The sequence below is a fragment of the Borostomias antarcticus genome (assembly GCF_949987555.1).
Source record: "Borostomias antarcticus genome assembly, chromosome: 4".
Taxonomy (NCBI): domain Eukaryota; kingdom Metazoa; phylum Chordata; class Actinopteri; order Stomiiformes; family Stomiidae; genus Borostomias; species Borostomias antarcticus.
In genome coordinates, this window is record NC_140237.1 from 15683863 (window position 1) to 15703862 (window position 20000).

Sequence of the window (20000 nt, forward strand, 5' to 3'; positions counted from 1 at the left end):
TGGTACGTGGGCGTTTGTGGTTCTTTTCCTTAAGAGAGGGATTTTCACACTTCTGTGTTCTGGCAACCACGCCCCAGAGAGCACGCCCTGTTAGAGGGGTTGGGGACGCCCGGCGGATCTGAAGAGAGGGGACGGCGCTGGTCGTATTCGCCGCCGACGGTCCGAGGAGAAACAATGAGCCCGACTAATGAGCGACCGGGTTCACACCGCGGGCGCTGACATTCTGATTCATTGTTCCACAACAAGCGGAGTCTGAGAGGGTGACTGTACTGCCCTCTGCCTCCCTCCTCTCCTGCTCTCCACACAGGGAAATAACAGCACGGCTGCTGGGACTTTTGTGAGTTGTGAAAGCAGAGCGTCAAGCATTTCCGTCAAGAATAAAGCATTTAAGACCGTCTCTTTCGAACAATAACAGCCAAATGCTGTCAATGCCACGAGCCAAGGAGACAGACAGAATAACTGCAACAAGACACAGAATAATACATTGCATAAGGGTTGCTTTGGTAGGCTACTGTGTGGCCTTGTTAAAACACTGATTTGCCTATCTCTCAAGATTTTAGAATTAGAGAAGAGTTCGAATTACTAATCTGTATATTTAAAAATAAATAAAAGAGTGAAACAGAACGTTCAACTGCAAAAGACATAAAAGTTGTAGAGTTATTGGAAGTCTTGCACCAATTCGTTGGATGGGAGCTTAACTGGAGCTATCTGCTGGAGTCTAAATCTTATTTATGCCTCACTTTCCCGTATACAATCTCCCTCTTTCCCACAGCAGACAGATGTAATCTAATGGCTCACAGGAAATTCATGACAGGGGGGACATCCATTTGGCAGACCCATCAGAATTCAGTGAGAGTCCCATTACATTGAGGGAACAATGATAACAATGGGTCTTCGGGGAACTACTGAGGGACTGTAAAAGCTTAGTAACTTCAAATCTAAGCCATGACCAGAGAATACAGAGCAATACCATCAGGCGATCCCCTGGGTTTGGCAGACTGACCATCGGGTTGGTGTGTACTGGCCTTAGAGGAGAGTAGGGTGCACTTGCTCACCGAGCTCCAGAGTTTTGCTGGGTGAATGGCAGTTACAATAGGCGAAATTAGGCTATAGTCACCAATTCATTAGTCATTATCTGTGGTCACAAAGTCATGTTGCATTATCTTCTCTCATAGACCGGGTTGTTGATGATGTCTACCATTTACATTTGAGCCGTCCCTGGGTAGAAGTGGATGTCAGCTGTTGCCTACTGCACTATAGCGAGACACCCAGGGACTGATGCTGTGCAGAAACAATGATGTAATGCTGATAGAGGATAGCCTACACCATATCAGACGCCGCGGGCTGGTGAGGACACCACCGTTAGATATCTGACAGGGCATCCATGTTTACAAACTAAGGCTATCATTTAACCGTAGAAATCAATGGGAGTCATGATAGGCCTACATGATGCAAATCTAGCGGTACAGACATGTCATAACAAACATGTAGCCTATCACAAGAGGGCTGTATAAGCTACTAACTCTCACATTGACGATTTGTCTTCTGTTTATCGTGCATTAACCTCGTTTCCTGTGATTTGTTTGGGTGTTTTGCTTAGTGGGTTTTTAGAATGGTCAAGGAAGTTCTGCACATGATCAATGCGGTCCTGTGTGACCATCAAGTTTTAGCACAACAAAGACGGTTAAAATTATCCAAGGCAAGGGACAAAAAGAAACCAAAACCTAAAAAAATTACAAATGAGAAATAGTATTCATACTCACCAACACAAACCAAAGCGAATCGTATACATATCCATTTGATCAGCAGAAGCTCTGGCGCTCCAATCCGCTCCATCATTCCAATGGCCCAGGTAATTCTTTTGTCATCTTGGCGATAATTTCAGAAACATCTGTGGTGGTGGTTTTGATTTTTTCACAAAGCATTTGAAAAATAATTCTTAACACACGCCCCTCGCGGTTAAATTTGATCTCGGATCTACGAATTCGTGTTTACCTCGCCATTTCAGGCTGTTGAGAAGAATTCTCACCAGGACAAAGTGATACATTGCGAAGGAGGGGGATTGTAGGCTATCCTCTTCCACATGAATGGCTGTCTCCTTCCATGGTTTCCGCTTTGATAGATATCCGACGGACCTTGGAAAACTGTCTTACCACTACATTCGTGCTAGTCTTTGCTCAATGAAGCACGCTATTCGCGTATGACAGTCTCCATTCCTGGCTTTCATTGCTGTAAGTGCGGCGTGCTCTGCATGATAGCTGCGCAAGGGATTCTTTTACTTTTCATCTATGCACAATCGCGTGCATTCGGGAAAAGTGTTGCAGCGAGCTTTTCCATACAATACGTTTTCCACGATGTGGAATAGCTGCTATTAGTTGCCGATAGCACATTTATGTGTTCACACTTCGTGCCGAAAGTGTTGTTGATCTTTATCTTGGTCATTGGACTGAAAAAAAGCACGTCGGTTAGTGGCCACATTTGCAGTGGAAGCTTACGATTTCTAAAGTCTCGATATCTCCTCGTGCAAATACTTTGGTTCAAGCATAAAATCTTTTCTCTATGAATTCCAAATTAAAGGTTATTTTCTTCACCCACGGTTCATCCCGTTCAGGGATTCTTGGTCGAATAAAACGTTTCAAACCTGCCCTCGCATGGTAGGAGAACTCAATTACATTCCCCCTATAGCTCGTCACTTTGTTGAAATTAATTTTCAAATGATTTTAATGGTACAATCTATGCAATTTCCGCAAGATATAATCGCTGACTACATATTTCTGTTGGACGTACATGTTTTTTACTTCTAGGCCTACATTCTTAACTCAAAATTCTACAGTAAGGCACAAAAGGCACCGCTGGGATTCGAACCCAGGATCTCCTGTTTACTAGACAGGCGCTTTAACCAACTAAGCCACGGCGCCGCTGTAACACTTGTGAAATAATACGGTTCATATTCTGTTCCGACTATTTTATTGAAATGGGCAGAAACATGATCATAATGACGGTCTATATATTTAGGTTGTGCGTGGCATATTGCAATTAATTTACGAGACTTGAATCTCACAATACTATAAAGACAGAGCATGAACTATCCTGAAATCACAGATTTACAAAAAAACATCCCCTTCATTCATTTCAAAGACAGAAGAGGAGGGTGCTGTGGGGTATCTGGTTGGTGTCTTCAATCGGCAGAAAACACACTTTGTGATCAAGTCTGAATTTTCCACTCTGGACACAGAGAAAGGCTTTCCACACTCCTCACACTGAAAGAGACAATGGATATCTTGATATAACTGTAAGCAGTAATACATCACTTGAGGAGTTATAGGGCATTTATACTGTATATGACTTCAATTATCAACAGTTTTTAATAACCGATTTAAGCACCAACCTTCAGAATGTGAAAACCCATTCCTTGAGCCTTCCTTGTCTCAATAACAGCAGGTATCTGTTCAGAGTTCTCTATATTCCACAATCGTACAGTTGAGTCCTACAGATAAAATAAACACAATGTTTGACTCATGAAATATTCCAGAAGCATGGCCTCTCAGAGTTACTTTGAATTCAGTCACATTGGAGAATCCAGGAATGTGCAGACACCAGTGTCTTATGACAGAAGGTAATAAAGTTAATATAATCAACGTTTGTCCTTGTCAAACCTTTACCAGGCCGTGAGATAGGTCATGACTCGTGTGGGTGTTTACCTTGGAGCCCGAGGCCACCCATTTTTTGTCAGCGCTGATTGCCACATCTGTGACCCAATCCGAATGTCCCTAGGACATAGAAATGAGAGGTCAAAAGGTAAGTAAACAAATATGAGGAGACAACAGGACCAAACATTGAATCAAACGTGGATAACGGATGTGGATGGTGTGGGATCACAAATTCACCATCCTTCATGGTCACCTTCAATACGAGGGTTTTGCAGAGAGACGCCATGTCCCACACAGCGACCATTCTGTCATAAGCTCCAGACACGAGAACAGAGGCTGCGATGACACATACAGCATTTACACCACATTTCATCAAGAGAAAACTGGCACACTGTGGGTTCTTCGTGCCGCTAGTGCTACATTTATGTTTCAGTGAGTTCGTAACTGACAAACTTCAGGGCCTCCAAAATAAACTGTTGAAAATCTGACCATCGTTGGAGAAGGTGCAGGAGCTGATGCAGCCGTCGTGGCCCTTGCTAAGGGTCACGGCGCCGCGGGAGCGGAAAGTCCCCGTCTGGACGTCCCACAGCTGCAGGGTTTTATCCCATGATGCACTGCACAGCAAGCGGCCGTTGGTGGTGAAGCAGCAGTCGGAGATGACGTTAGTGTGGGTGCTGAAAAAGAGGACAAAACAAGGAAACGGGAGAGGTATAGGGTACAGATTCAACATGGGTAGATGGTTCTAGATACTGTAGATAGCACTGTGACTACTGGTGTCAATTGCTCTTAAAGAAGTTACTTACAGTACTCTTAACAAATGTACTTCCTGTAAGTTGCTTTGGATAAAAGCAACCACTAAGTGAAATTCCATTAATAAAATGTAAATGGTGATATGCTTGTTAGGTTGATGATGCTGATCAAAGGACAGGCACCAATGTCATGTATAAAAAGCTTTGATTCTCACACTGTAAATAGCAAAGGAAGACAAGACCAACACCTTTCACATGGCCACAACTGCAGTTAGCGCACAGAAAACCTAACAGAAAAAAACATATTTCACTCGCGACACAGCCTCTATTCGGGGTCCTACCCAGGAGACGTGGTACATTGGTATTCTTTTAAATGACATCTCTCATCATACAGTGAGTGGACAGTGGTGAGGCTTTCTGCTGTGAGGGGATACGGTTTGCTTCCTGTGATGATCTCACAGATTGAGCCGCTGCATTGCTGACCCAGATTAACCCCTGGGGAGGCTGTGTGGAGACCACCGCTATTAACCGCCAATAAAAAGCTTCCTCTCGCCCCCGCTCGAGAGCCCAATAAAAGTGATGAATGCAATCAACAAGAATTGATCATATGCAGATTTGTGCGGCTGTGGCGTAGGAGGTAGCGTGGGTTGTCCAAGGATCCTAGAGTCGGCGGTTCAAATCCTGGCTCCTCCAGCTCACATGTCGAAGTGTCCTTGGGCAAGACTTTTTTTTTTCCCCCTCCACACTGTGTGCTTGAGTGCTAGACTGTCCTTGTGTACTGGCCTCCCTTTTTGTGCAATCTTTCCTCTCCCTTTCGTTCTGCCCTCGGGCTGCGCTCCGTGCCAGTGTAACAACTGGATGGGGAGCGCATTACAAATGCAGTACCTATACCTATAAGACTTTGAACCCCAAATTGCTCCCAATGAGCAGGCTAGTACCTGGCATGGCAGCTACCGCCATTGTTGTGTGAATGAGAGGCCATTGTAAAGCACTTTGGATAAAAGGGCTATGTAAGTGCAGTCCATTTACCATTCGGGTGGGAGGATGGGCTAGCTCAAGGGTTTTGATGAAAACACTCCATTGCTTTGACAGTAACGCATATCATCTTAGACCACCCCCCCCTGAATTTGTGTGTTATGTCTTCACCTGTTTATAGCCAGAGTGGTCTTGTTGGAGACCAGGTCCCACATTTTGATCATCCTATCTGAGGACACGCTGGCTACATGCTGGCCCAGTGGATCAAACCTGCATCGCGTGATGGTGGACCTGTGGTGATCTGAAAGAATACAAGCGCATACAGTATTAGCTATACTTAATGTGGCCTATGGTTTAGTCACAAAATGGAGAATCACTGGTTGAGTCTGGGTTGACCTTTCATGTAGAAGAGACGCTCTCCCGTATTTGCATTAGTGAGATAGATGGCCTTCTCCCGTTCAGAGGCCGACGCCACAAACCTCCCATCCCCCGAAACACTACAGGATGTTAGGAGACCGTCATGAGGTGCTGTCCACTAAAACAGAGAGAGAGAGAGAGAGAGAGAGAGAGAGAGAGAGAGAGAGAGGGAGAGAGAGATAACCAAGCTCGACATCACTGTGTCATTCAGCAAAGCTAAGGGGCGAATTCACTAAAGCAAATTGCGCCCGCTAATTGCACCATTACATTGCGCGTCAGTTGCGCCCGCTATGTGCTCCGTTTTAAAAACCTATTCACTAAAGACATTGCGCTAATAATATCCCAGCGCAAACACGCCCATTCGGTGTTTGCGGCTGAGTGCAATTTGCTGCTGATATAGGAAATGACTATAAATACTGCGCATGCAGCGCATACAACTCGTATGCATATCATTGGACGATGGCAGACAGAAAAAGATACGATTTTCAGACAGCGAACTTGAAGGCCTCACGGACGAGGTTCAAAAGCATGTCTCACAGCTTTCGGCAAAAAATATCACGACTGCAGCAAAAAATCATATTTGGGGTTTAATATCCCAATCAGTCAGTGCCATTTGTGTGTGTAAACGCGGAAGACTGCAAACGGAGGATTTAAAAAGACGAACAAAGGAAAAATTTTCATTTTATGTTATGCAAGTTGCAGCACGATGATCTGGCATACTTTTGGGGGAGTGTATAACATTGCCCCACCGGTACGATCTAGGCATCTAAACGGCTTTTCAGGATTCCAAATGTGCACTCAATCACACCGCGCGTCCTGATGTGAGCCCAGTTGTACGCCGCCTCTCCAACGTTGGAAGGATTACGCACGGGAGTCATCATCCATGGCTGAAGATTATACCTGCCGTCACCTATGATACAAAAGCAAAATATTTTCAAGACCATTCAAATAAAACAAATATTGTGTAGGCTATGTTTTTATTTATTTATTTATACCTATATCGGCCCCCAGCCGTTCAATGAACAGCTATAGGGAATGCGCAGTTTCGCGTATAGACTATTATACGCACAGTTTCGTGCTATGTAGGCTATTATTCATTGGGGGAGCTTGGACTCGCTGGGGACGGGTGGAAAGACGCATAGTCAACTGAGCCTCCCCAGACGCGACTTCATCCTCCAGTTGGCTGAAGAGCTGCGCGCTCTGGTGTCCAAACAGTTACCGCGGTGGTTCTAGTGTTAAATCAAAAAGTGACCTTCTTCTAAATATTCTCTCACGAACAACATGCCTGGCATTGCGATGCCTTCGCCTCGCAACAATCACTGCTGCCATGATCAGCGGACAGGCTGGCCGCGACACACCCCTTGCGCTTAAATACCACCACGTTTCTGAAAACGGTATTAATTTCACTTTAACTGCGTGAGGCAATTTGCGCCGATGTTTGTGAATTGGGCGGGTTTTGCAATAATGTTCATTTGCATAGAAAGGGGAACATTCTCCGCCCATATTACCTAATTTGAATATGAGCTAATAACACCGGCGCAGAGCAACGCAATGACGAACGCAACGCAGTTAACACCGTATTTCACCCTTTGCGAGGGCTTTGTGAATAGCAAACATAATTTTTGACTTATTTGCACAGGCTTTGCGTCAGGAAAAGCTGCGCAATCCTTTAGTGAATTCGCCCCTAAGTGTTGCAAGATGTCGGGAAACGTCAATGAACCTCAGTGTGAAAACACCCCTCATGTCTGATTATAGTTTTATATACGTCTTTGTAAGGAGTTGGGATATGGTGACTGGAGAGAGACAAGGCAGAGGTCAGAGGTCATAATGCTCAACTCAAGTGTGAGATTTCTGATTGGCTTACTATGACCTTGCCTGTCTCGAGGTCCCAGGCATTGAGAGTTCTGTCCCATGATGCAGTGATTAACCTGAGTGAGAGAAAGAGAGAAATCACTTATACACATGTCTCAACTCAAAGTATAGCCTACCTCATGACTTGAAGCTGCTGTCACATCACCAACCTATTCAACACTGATGTATGAGAGGCATAAGGAACATGGCAGCATTACCGGTGGTGTACAACCAGCAAATGCTTTGGTGGTTATGGAGACTCCATTTTAGGGAGCTCATGGCCACAGTTCGCTGAGCGTGCTCGGCTGCCAGGGTTACCTGGCAACAGTGTCTGTGCCAGCGGGGAGCACAAACAAAAGGCCAGCAATAAAAGGAGCTTGACAGGAAAATGTGATTGGAGACCTGTGTGCCTGGCCAAGGGAAGAGAGACACACAAAGCATTTGACTCTAGTTCTTAATGATTCTGGTGTGAATGGCTCAATCTACGGAATGCTGCAACGCAGATGGAAATTCATGGAAATCTGGAAGTCAGCATAGGGGAGAATAACACTATTGAGCCACGCTAAATTGGTCAATTTGTTGACAGACATTCTTGCCTCGAGATGAAGCCAGCTGTATGTGATGGGATGTTTTCAGAGAAGAAAGGATATAGGAATGCTGTTTGTTCATGAAGCGTATTGATTTTAGATTTACATGAAAGGGGAGCTCTAATATTAGCAGGTATCATTCAGTTGAGCCTTTATAGGCACAGTAGCTCACCTATTATTCCCTGGGACCAAAGCACACTCAGTGATGGAAGATAAATGCCCACCCTCAAAGACCCGTAGGGGTGCACCACTCTCTGCATCCTGCAAGGGGCAACAAGGTTAATGGCACATCGGGAACATGCCAGTATTCCAGACGGTACAAATCATCAATAGTAATATACTAAACATAACCTTCCAAAAGTTAAAGCCTAATCCTACTGTAATGTATATGTCAGTGAGAGTGAAAGATCTGCTTTGATGGCCAATACATGTTTGTCATGACGAAATTGTCTTGACATTTCAATCTCTTGAGAGAAAAATAAATATGTATTTTACTATAATATTGACATGTATGTAATTACCACCTCTCACACAATAGGCCACATACCCAGAGAGTGGCAGACCCGTCATGAGAGCTTGTCAAGACTCTTGTGTCATGGAAGCAGAAGTGACAGCTGCTAATGGCGTCTGTGTGACCCCTCAACACCTTGATAGGGATCTACAGGGAAACATTTACACGCCTCATTAGACTTAAAACATGATGCAGCCTATATGACATAAATAGACTACCCATTATAAGAGAGTTGATAAATTGCTAGTTAATTTCAAAGGTGATTCGCCGTCAATGCAATAATGAGTTATGTCCCTTAATGAATACAGTTCTTACTTTGCCACTAACACCTCAATGAATGACCGCCATCTGTTAAGATACGCCTCTGCAGTCACAAATAAGTTTGGCCACCTGCCAGACAGACCACTTCAGGACAGGTGCGCTATTAACGTTGGCAGCTAGCAGACGTAGAGTTCGCACGTTTTAAAAAGGGCAATGTGAACTAGCTAGCTAGCTTAACGTAAGCTGCAAGGCATTTGCTTGGAAATTAGCACCAACGTTACCAGAATCCTTGAGTGAAAGACTAGCGTTAGGCGTTCCCCGGTAGGTAGATACCTGAGCAAGCGCTTCATGTTCCCATACCGACATACTCTCTATCTCTTCGCAGTCATCCTTTCCCTCGTCAGTTGGATTATCAAGTGACAAAGGGTCCATATCTTTTAAAGCCATTTCTCTTTACTGAATAAATACACTTTTGGCCGTTTATCGTATAAAACTTGGCCGTATCATTTCAGGTTCTCTGCGAAGTTGGCCCCATGTGGCGCGTTTCCATGGCGATGTTGGGAGCAGCAGGAGGTGCAGCCAGAGGGCCCTGTCATCCCCATTCCACTCACGTCAACTCCTCTCCTCGCTGGAAAGGCTCGTTTTAACTTGAAACACATTTATCCTTAAAATCGTATCATAAAAAAATACACAGAAACACAGGAACAATACACAGAAAAATAGGCATGCACAACCATGTCACAATGACAGTCAATTTATTAGATGAATGATGATAAGTGGATGATATGAAAAAATATATCAAAGGTAAAATTCTCATCCCTTGAGAATAACAAGAAGACAAACTCATGTCATGATTTAGGCAACTGTACACTGAAATAATCTTTGGATGACAAAGCTCAATCATCATCATCAGGAGTCCTCATGGAGGACGCGGACTCTTCCTCCACTGATTCACTGGAGCTGTTTCCCACGAACGCTTTTTATCCTGAAAGGAATGTTAGAGAGGGCAATCAATATTTTAACTGGAGTCCCAGACAGACCTGTTTATGATAATAATTTTGGACTGTGACTATTGATGACCTCTGACCTTTTCAGCAGCTCCTCTGTTGACACCCTTCCGGAGTCCTCCGCGCTGTCTACTTCACTCCAGTCGGAGCTGCTGTCGGTCGACTCCTTCTTACTCTTCTTCTGCTTGCCTTTGTGTTTGTGCTTCTTGTGCTTCTTCTTCTGCTATAAAGAACCAGAACATAAAGCAAGTCTAAAGATTTTTTTTTTTAAACTACCTATATGTTGCTATGGAGACATTCTCTAATGAGGTGCCTTCAAAATCAGTGACCATGGCAAAACTATTTACATTTTTTTTAGTTAGCTTTGTGTTCGCCGAAAACATTTGCAAACATAAGCGAACGGTCTGAAAAGGTAGTGAACAAAATTGGACACTGTACTGAAAGGAATGTATAATTGAATGAATAAATTGAATACCGGAGGCCCTTTTACTTCTAACTAATATTAAATTAGGTTGCACTAGCAGGACTAAATCCAAAATATATCATCCAGAAAATCATTGTTGATCACAGAAGGGCTCTGTTCAGATTTAACCATTCAAAGAAAACGTTCTCCACGAACATTCACCTGTTCGCTGAATTTTAATGCAGCCCAGTTCAATTGGTTGGGGTTTTCTTTTTCAACCATACCTTTTTGTCTTTCTTGTGCTTGTGCTGCTTTTTGGCTTTGTGTTTCTCCTTGCACTTCTTCTTGTGCTTCTCCTCCTTTGCGGTGAGACTGGAGGGTGCCGGGCGCTCTCCTGCCGAGAGGAAAAGCACAGACTAGAGATGTAACGGTATGAACATTTCAAATCACGATTATAGTGACCGAAAGTATAACGGTTATCGGTATTATCACAGTACTGTTAAATGTGCTGAAAATGTTCAAAAACTACTAATAGACAGACTGAAGTTGTTTCACCACAAATAAAATTAGCAGCACTGCACCTTTTGTTTACACAAAGGGTAAAAACATAAAAAGAACGCATCTGGGAGACTGTAGTTTTGGTTGATGCTGGACAGTATTTACAGTGAGCTTTTCAAAGCATGGTAATCAAACACGGTTTTAGTGATCATTTTATCGCGATAAATGTAATCAAATTTCATCACGGTTTATCATTATATCGGTTATTGTTACATCCCTAGCACAGATGGTGGCCAAGGTGAGGTGGGAAAAACTGAATGTCACGAAGGTACACAGCAGAAACAAAACCTTCATCACTCATGCACTCACTTGGTGGAGATGAAGGGGGCGGGAGCTTGGGCCCAAACTCCTCCTCCTCTTGTCTTTGGGCAACAGCAGCAGGGACCGTCTGTTCTTTGGGGGGCATCAATTCTTTAAATAACAATAAAAACAAAGGGTTAATAAATCGTCCCCTAACTTTGAGTTCTCTCCTAACGTATTGATGGCTTATTATCCCTACTAACGTATTTGGCTGAAAGCTGTGGCATTGGTGTGATCATATTACCTGAGTGTTGGTTCTGTTTAGCTTGTGTAGGGGCAGATGTGGTCGGGTTGGTGTCGATATTGAACAGGCTAGCCAGCACAGAGTCAGCCCTGCCCTGACCACGATCCTCCCCCTGTACCTCCTCCTTCACCTCCTCCTCATCACTCTCTCCCTCGGACGAAGAGGACGACTTCTCGTCTGAGGAACTGGCGAAGATGGCCTTGAACAGGTCCATGGGTGGCCTGCTCTCCTCTTCCTCTACCTCCTCCTCCTCCTCCTCCTCTTTCTTCTCAGCGCTCTGCTGCTCAGATAAAGCGCTCTGTGGAAACAGTACTATAGAATTACAATACGACATTCAGCGCTGTGTTTTACAGCGAATGCTGGTTTATCTCGGAGGTAGAGAAGAAGCGGAAGATTGTTTGACACTGTGTTTGCCGTGTTTGGGGAGTCGGAAGCACCTTGGTGGTGAGGTCTGGTGTTGGGGCGGAGGGAGCTGGGCCTGGTTGGGATGTCGAGGCCTGATTGCGCGCCACACTGAGAAACTCACTGAGAGGGTCCTTTTGCTCAGCTTTGACCGACTGGTCCCACCTTGACCTCTTACCAGGCTCTGCAGGCTTTGGGGCGGCTAGCGGGAAAGAGGTGTGGAGCTATGTTCACTACATGTTCCTAACATTTTAATGTTCAACGTTCAAAAGTTTGAAAATATCTGATTATTTCCAGGGGAGTAGAGATGAAAATGTTGACATTTTCACAGGTAAAAGCTTGAGATAAGAGAGGTGGGCTGGATTGGCTTCCGTACCTTGTGGAGAAGGAGAGGCATCGGCCGTAGGACTGTCTGACACAGTCAGGAAGTTAAAGACTGAGAACTTGTCTCTTTTCACTTTGGGCATTCCCAAGATTCCTGACCTGTACAACCAGCGAGAGAGCAGTTAGGTCACATACGGTAATTACGTTGAGAAAAAACCACGGGGAGGGCGTGTATGAGCACGCGTGGGTCCGTCTTACCCCGGGTACGGGTGGGGTATGTTGAACCTCTTGCAGAGCAGTTTGTCAGGGTGCCACTCAAATGTCTCCCTGGTCAGCTTGCCAAACATCTTCATCTTCACCGCCGCCTGCTTGTCATCCACGTCATTCTGAAGAGAAAGGGCAACAATGGGAAAGCTACTCAAATACACCCTCACACTGCTTTAGTCCGTCGGCATATGCTAAGTTCAGAACTAGACGGACTAGACCAGGCGTTCCCAAACTGTGAGGCGGGCCTCCCCTGGGGGGCCCCAAAGAAATTCAGGGGAGGCGCAGAGAGATGGTTAGAAAGAAAAAAAAAGGAAAAAATGTTTTTTAATTTTTAAAATGTCTATGGTTTTTATGAATGAAATGATTTTAAAGGTCAGAAGATCTAAATAAAAAATGGCAGAGATGTATACTAAATTTGTGGATAGTGCAGAGAGCGCCTCCCCCCGCAGGCATGAATGTATTGTGCGAAAACATCATAACGTTAACTAGCAGCAGGTGCCACTGAGCTAACTTAGCTGTGTAACGTTATGGGCTAGCTAACGCTGCCTTGCATAATGGACAAATTTGGGGGGTTGGGGGGGCACGGGTGTGTCACTGTTTTCAGAGGGGAGGCCCACAATGATGGAGTTTGGGAACCCATGGACTAGACCAATTCTGATGTTTTGAGACGTGTCAGCCATGTATGATTAATAACCCAGACTTCTCATTAAGTTCTTTAACGGCTTCAACTGCAAAAAAGTTGAGTGTACGTGATCCCTCCTTTCAGCCATCGTGAGCCCTCACCTCCTGGTCGCGCGCCACCTCCACGGTGTTCCCGTCGTCGTCCTCGGTTTTCCCCCGGGTGAAGCGCGAGTTGAGAGAGGAGCTGCTGGGTTTGTAGAGGAGCGCGGCGCGGACGAACTCGTCCCCCTCCCTGCCACGCTCCCACTCCGTCATGTTGGGGTCCATGCTCTGCTCCAGGGCGTCTGGGAACCACGGAGGGGGAGGAGATACGTATTTACGCCAAAGTTGGATTTCTCAATCCAAACTCAAAATACACCATTTTATAAGGTCTCATATTGTTGGTCTTCTTATTCTGTGAAGTACTGTGCATACAGTAATAAACAATAAAATCCTCGATTCAAGATTGCAATCTACAGTCTACCTCTATAAATATGACAAGAAGATTTAGGTCCAAAAATCGAATGAAAACAGAGTATTCTGGCTACCTTTGTCTCCTTGTTTGATCTTGTTGATGTAGAGGTCATAGCGAGCCTGCTTGCTGGGGTTCTGCTCAAACGGCTTGAAGGTGTGTCCGGCCTGGGCCTGGGCGGTGGGGCTACTCCAGGCTGCGGTCAGGGCCTGGTGCTGCTGCTCCGCTGGCGCCTGAAACCTCCCCGCCATGGCCCTCTGGGCCGAGGCCCTGGCCGCCGCCACGCCGGCAGACACCATGGCCGCACGGGAGCCTCCTGAGGGAGCGGAGCCGGCGGGTCCGGGGCCGCTGGTGGCTGAGGTGTTGTTTCGTAGACTGACGAGTTTCTCTCGGTCCTCGGCCTTCATCAGGTCAAATACAGAGCTGGGTCCTGTGGAGAGGAAATGGGCTGTGAAGAGGTGGACCAGGACCTTGTGATGCAACGTCACACACACACACGCACACACACACACGATGTACCTTGCAGTGCAGACTCCCCCAGCATCTCCCTCCTCTGGGCGGAGTCTAGCTGGTGGCGTGCCGTCTGCTGGGGTTGCTCCGGGGCCATGTGTCCTCTGGAGGCCTGCAGAGCCTGGGCCACGATGGGGCTGACCTTAGACACGTCCACCACCGGCCGGAAGTAGTGCACAGGCCTGTAGTCCCGGGGCAGAATGGGAGGAGGGAAGACCTGGAGGGAGGGAGGGAGGGAGAGAGAGAGAGAGAGAGAGAGAGAGAGAGAGAGAGGAGAGAGAGAGAGGGAGAGAGAGACGGAGAGAGAGAGAGAGAACAGATGAGTAACGGAGACAGTTTATAGGTCATGAGGTCTGTGAGAGGAGAGGAATGAGTGCATACTGTTTTTTCCGTTGTGCTCTCCGAGGCGAGGGTGAATCCTTCCAGAATTTTACCCAGGTAGGAGGCATCTTTACTATGGTCTGGGGGGGAAAAAAATATAAGATATTGACATTCGTAATCACTACAGACCTATGCGACGAATCAGCATCAACCTTGGATCAAGCAGGTCTGTGCTAACACATCTCATGCAAAAAAAGTACCTTCAGCCCAGTTCTGTTCACTCACCCTTCTTCTTCTTGTTATACTGCTGGGGGGCGGTCCAACCATACATGCCATCCCCTGGCTCCTCCCCTCCCAGCACCTTGTCGTAGTTCGACATGGCGTCCCGGTGGTAGATGTCATCGTCATCGTCCTCCATCGCCCCCACTCCAAACGCCTGTAGGTCAGGTCAGAGGTCATGAGGTGACAGTCAACTACAAAGTATACATAAACGAGATTATAAGCATAGCGGCAGCTGCCCCTTGATGACACTGCTCCTTTGGTGGGGCCTCCTGAACTGGTCACTTGTATTCAAGTATAGATAAGATAGAGAAAACTCAAACGCTCAAAGCTAATCTCACGCACACACAGACATACACCAGTGTTTGCCATGTCTCTCCTATGATGTTTTTATCCCGTTTTGCTCTGAAAATGTAATTTAATGTAATTTATTGCTCTATAAATGTTCTTAGCCATTAGACAAACATACTCCAGGAGCTCGTTGAGAGGGGTCAGAGAAGAATTTTTACCACTCACTTATCTGGCCCCTGGGTGATACTGTTTTTTTGCTTCCCTCTGTAATATGTAGGGGTGGGACCTACGCCCACCTCCCTTGTTCCCTGTAAAGCGCATTGTGTTGCCTCTGGGTATGAAATGCACTATACAAATAAATCTTTGATTGATTGATTGAATGATTGATTGAATCTTGAATTCCAGATACTCCAACATCCAACTACAGACTGTGAAGCATGCCTACTGACCCTACTATAAAAATGACAGAGAAACACAGCAGAGAAATATGTCCCATGTTCATCTACCTGTCCCACCACTCCGCCCCGGTGTTTCTTTCCCGGCCTGCTGTCTCCAAACAGGCTACTGGCTCTGTCTGAGTCCATGGTGAACAGGTTGATGTGGCCCGACCCGGAGCCCCCCATCAGAGCCTGCTGGGGGTTCAGGCCCCTGTAGCCCAGCCCATGGAGGTCTACTTTGGGAGTGAAGTTGATGGGCATGACATCCTTGGGTGCAAAGGTCACGTTCTCCGGGGCGAACTCATCATCCTCCTCCTGTCAGTAAAAAGAGCAGAGACGTAGCGATATGAGGACAGACAAGTTGAGGACGTGTTATGAGGCGCTCAAAAGCAAATGCGAGACGAGTAATGCTTACGTCGGATTCTTCGGAGCCGTTGGGTGGCAACGCACAGCCATAGCCCCTTCCCTCTGAAGCTGTGAGGAGAATACGATTGAGTGCATTCCTTTGCAGGTTACTGAAAACCATCAATCGAGTTGAAACCTGTGCTGTAATATTGAAGCCAATTGTGGCAACCGACCTGCTTTTTGCTTGTGCGCTATCCTCTTCACACGAGGCCCAACACCCTGGCCATCTTTCCACCCCATCTTCCTCAGTAGCTCTATACCCATGGATGACCTGCCGATCAAAGCATAGATAACAGTGACTGGTAAGGAAATTCATGCCAATGTGTCTAAATGGACTATGATATGGTCACATCAAGGCTATCAAATATCAAGGTGGTTTATTACTTTGCTGGTGTGACCAGGTCTTCCAGCAGCGTGTCCCCAGGGATGGGCCCAGTGAGGGAGGTAATCTCCCTGGCCTTGTCCCTAATTTGATCCCTCCTCTTTGATGCAAATTCATCAGTAGTAGTAATCTCGCTGGGGGCAATTCCATGCTCACCGAGGTCCTGAAATGATCAGTAATATGATGAGGATTTACAGGTAATGATACTGTTCAGTGCATGACCCAAGGAGGAGAGTGTTCCTCTCATGGCTGTCTGGCATTGCCATCCTTTGTCAATAGGACCTTGTTGACTGAAGCGAATGCTTTGCAAGTCTGTTTCTAAAGCTTATAGTTGTGTACCTCCTCATCCATGAAATCTTCCGGCCTGGCATTTTGTTGCTCTGATTTTTGTTGCCTGGAGGATAAAAAGGTCGACGGTGTCCACCCTACAGCAAGAAAACAATGAATTGCAAAATATAACGTTACTTCATAATTCCCAGCTTGGCGTGTACATGATGAATGGGTGCTCATTACGTTTCTGCACTCTTCCAACTCGTATTGCTTTGATCTAGCTGCCAGAACAGACCTTCTTTGGTGCCCACGGTGTTGAAGTAGCCTGCAGAGAAGCCCCCGGTGAAGGCTCCGTGAAAGCGCTTGTAGCGGCCCTTCTCATCCTTCACCGTCTGGTCGTGCACCGGGATCGGCTTCCTCAATGGCTCATCTGTGGAGAGAACATTGGTATTACTAGCTAGCACAAAACGTGGTCTCCTTACTTAGCTCAATATATTGCATTCAACTTAAAGGACTTAACAAGCTACCTAGGCTAGCTGTAGCTGCTAGTCTGTACTACTAGAGCTGAGTTAGCTAGCTAACGTTAGCTAACGCGAGGAGTAGCACGCATATTTACCGGAACTCGACAGCTAAACTATGAGAAAAGGCGTGAGAAAGACAGCATAAATCATAATTACATTAGTTACCTTCGTCTAAAGGCTCTAAAGGTTTGCCGTAAGTCACAAAATCCTCGTCGCTGTCACTGTCGGACGCCATTTTTCACTTGAACTACGGAAAGCAATGAGGTTCAGTCGTGCTGAACTTGTCAAAAGGCAAAACAAGTGTTCGACACTGTACTGAATAGCGGCGCGGTGTGACAGTGGCGCAGCTGTTTAATAGCCATTAAGCTACATTTGAGTAGCCTAGTTGAAAAGCTGAAATAAAAAGGTTGTCCTAAGTGCTGGAAGGGGTTGCTGTTATGATGATGATGATGTTCCCTTCAATGTCGATGAGCGTTACAGGACAATAATGATGACATCTTGTGGTCACAATCGACATTCCAGTTTTCAACCATGCCCTAAAATAATTTCATTGCTCTTCTACGCTCTTGGCCCATTAACACACAGCATTCCTTTTCTTAATAGGGAACTTTATTGTGCTTCAAATTGAAACCATTCTTGACATGGGCTCATAAAAATGCAAACTACAAAGGCTGTGAAAGGGCACGTAACAGTGGTTAAAAAATATGTCATTTTTGTGAGTGTGGATAACTTCTTGTGAATTGTAGTCCTATTTCTATCAGAAGGACCATGTGGCCGCCCAGAACATGATTTGTAATTGGATGTGTGTAAGAGGTCCTGTATGATGATGAGTGTGGCCTTCATTATGGCCAACTCCTCAGTCCTTAGCCTCCAGCCAGGCAAAATGCACATTTACTTCCCTGACAATGGTGATTAATGCCTTAGTTTACCACAGTACATAATTGTTTGTGTGTGTGTGTGTGTGTGTGTGTGTGTGTGTGTGTGTGTGTGTGTGTGTGTGTGTGTGTGTGTGTGTGTGTGTGTATGTGTGTGCCTGTGACAGAGACTGAGAAGCATGAAGGTAGCTATTGAATCTCCAGCCAGAGCATACAATCATAGATCGTTTGTTTTCTTTGACCTTGAAATCACTGCTATTCCTGCTGTTGTATAAAAACAGACTTTGCTACTCAAAACCCAAACTTGCTCACTCAACAAAAATCACATCCAGATTATAACTCCAAGTACACCCCTAGAGAGAGAGTAAAACATAATCCTCCCTGTTTTTTTCTTTGCAATATAACCACCCCCTTGAATTCTCTGTCTTTAAGGGAGGACTGTGACCTAAGCTGTCCAAGTTGTTTCTCACGGGATAGCCATTTCATTTTGAGTGAAACCCTGGACAAACAAGAGAGACTCTTGTCCTGTGGGGACATGTGTATGTGAACACCCTTTGGATACTGGACAATCCCGAATCCTCCGGTGAACGATGTTTGGGCCTACCGATCAACGGTGCTTTTGAAGCAACGCAAAATAAGTACAAGTGAACTAAGATGAGGAGATCACCACAGTGCTATATTTCATATTCCCAGCCTGTGTTTTGGTAGTTCATATACAAGCAGTAATAGTTTTTTGTGCGTCCACAACTTGTTGCTTCACTTTCTTACTTTGATTGTGTCCCCTGTGAAGGTCATACAGAATCATTAATCATCAAGTGAACATCACAGCGAATCATTAATCATAATTTATCTGAATATAATGATCTGTTTTTTGATTGAGGGTGTTGTGCCTCTTGTATACATTCAGTAATACATGTCAGTAGAGAGTTGTTGACCACTACTTAACCTCACAAGCCGAAGAATTACTTGGGTCCTCCAATCCGCCCACTGATGGTCCTCAACGCGTGCCAGTTGACTTTACTATCGGCCCTTAGGTAAACCTGGCTTCCCTTTACCAAAAGAAGCCTGTTTCAAATTCGGGAGCATGCTGCGCGGGATGAAGGGAATAGCCGAACAGACAAAGGCTTGATAGTTTAGCCCTCTGCCTCCGCAAATCCAACAGAGGTCTAATATTTCAATAGACATTTGGCCGATTCTCTTTAGACTGCACACATTAACGCACACACTTGCACTCGCATACAAACACACACACATACACACACACACACGCACACACACACACACACACACACACACACACACACAAACATGAATGCGCACAGACACATACAGTACGTGCACTCACACACACTCACACACCCACACACACACACACGCACGCACACACACACACGCACGCACGCACGCACACACACACACACACACACACACACACACACACACACAGGCGATTCCCCAATTATATGCTGTGCAGCACTCAGTCTATAAGGACATTGGTTCTTTATTCGGATGTGATATGAAGGGTTGGCTGATGTTCAGCCTGTTCTGTGACCTTGACTTAATAGACATGTTAAGTCTGAGACAGGGCCTCATAACCAGGAATGGCTTCGCAGTAAAGTGACAATAAAAGTACTATCTGGGGGGATCAGATAAGGACAGTCATAAACATTGCTGCTCTTTGTGTGTGCTTTTCATTTGATACCGCAGCATGAAGTGACCTAGATATACGGCCATAATTTCACACTGATGTCTGAAGCTAGCCTCAACCCATTCACAATGATCCCTTTTAGTAGTGGTAGTAGTTGTAGTAGTAGTAGAACTTCCCCAGGGGGAAATTGCACTATTGTAATTATTTGTGTGTTTTGATACTACTCCTCACAGGTTTAAAAATCGCATTCAATGTGGACTTTTTATGGTGAAATCAGTTTATCTAAGAGTGCATGTTTGGTCAATATTCACTATCAAAAAACATTCTACAAATGATAGAGCAATTGTCGATAATCATTGACAATGGTGGCAATAATAGTTGGTACCTAGAGAATAACACTGACCACTAGGGGTCAGGCTGTAC

General features: G+C 45.5%; 3 protein-coding genes across 3 annotated transcripts in view; all 3 read right to left on the minus strand.

The window, feature by feature from the left end:
* Nucleotides 1-1839, minus strand: part of lrp3 (low density lipoprotein receptor-related protein 3) — a gene marked incomplete at both ends in the record, with an annotated part of 20348 nt that extends 18509 nt beyond the window's left edge. Inside the window, one exon of the mRNA XM_084437353.1 lies at nt 1764-1839. Coding sequence (XP_084293479.1) covers nt 1764-1839 — 76 coding nt within the window. The remainder of the gene's footprint in view (nt 1-1763) is intronic.
* Nucleotides 1840-3104: 1265 nt separating this feature from the next.
* LOC311308395 (WD repeat-containing protein 88-like) lies at nt 3105-9448 on the minus strand (the record flags this gene model as incomplete). Its single annotated transcript, XM_084437354.1, has 11 exons — nt 3105-3260; nt 3389-3487; nt 3702-3770; nt 3904-3986; nt 4140-4324; nt 5546-5675; nt 5771-5909; nt 7656-7719; nt 8402-8490; nt 8777-8887; nt 9335-9448. The coding sequence occupies 11 exons, from the start codon at nt 9446-9448 to the stop codon at nt 3105-3107; spliced, it is 1239 nt and encodes a 412-aa protein (XP_084293480.1).
* Nucleotides 9449-9828: 380 nt separating this feature from the next.
* gpatch1 (G patch domain containing 1) lies at nt 9829-17289 on the minus strand (the record flags this gene model as incomplete). Its single annotated transcript, XM_084437072.1, has 20 exons — nt 9829-9986; nt 10089-10231; nt 10696-10805; nt 11279-11380; nt 11514-11811; nt 11951-12117; nt 12292-12398; nt 12498-12625; nt 13290-13471; nt 13715-14068; nt 14158-14365; nt 14530-14609; nt 14755-14905; nt 15546-15791; nt 15892-15950; nt 16055-16152; nt 16266-16426; nt 16603-16688; nt 16829-16963; nt 17220-17289. 20 exons carry the CDS (start codon nt 17287-17289, stop codon nt 9953-9955), a joined length of 2919 nt encoding a protein of 972 aa, XP_084293198.1. The 3' UTR covers nt 9829-9952.
* Nucleotides 17290-20000: the final 2711 nt, after the last annotated feature.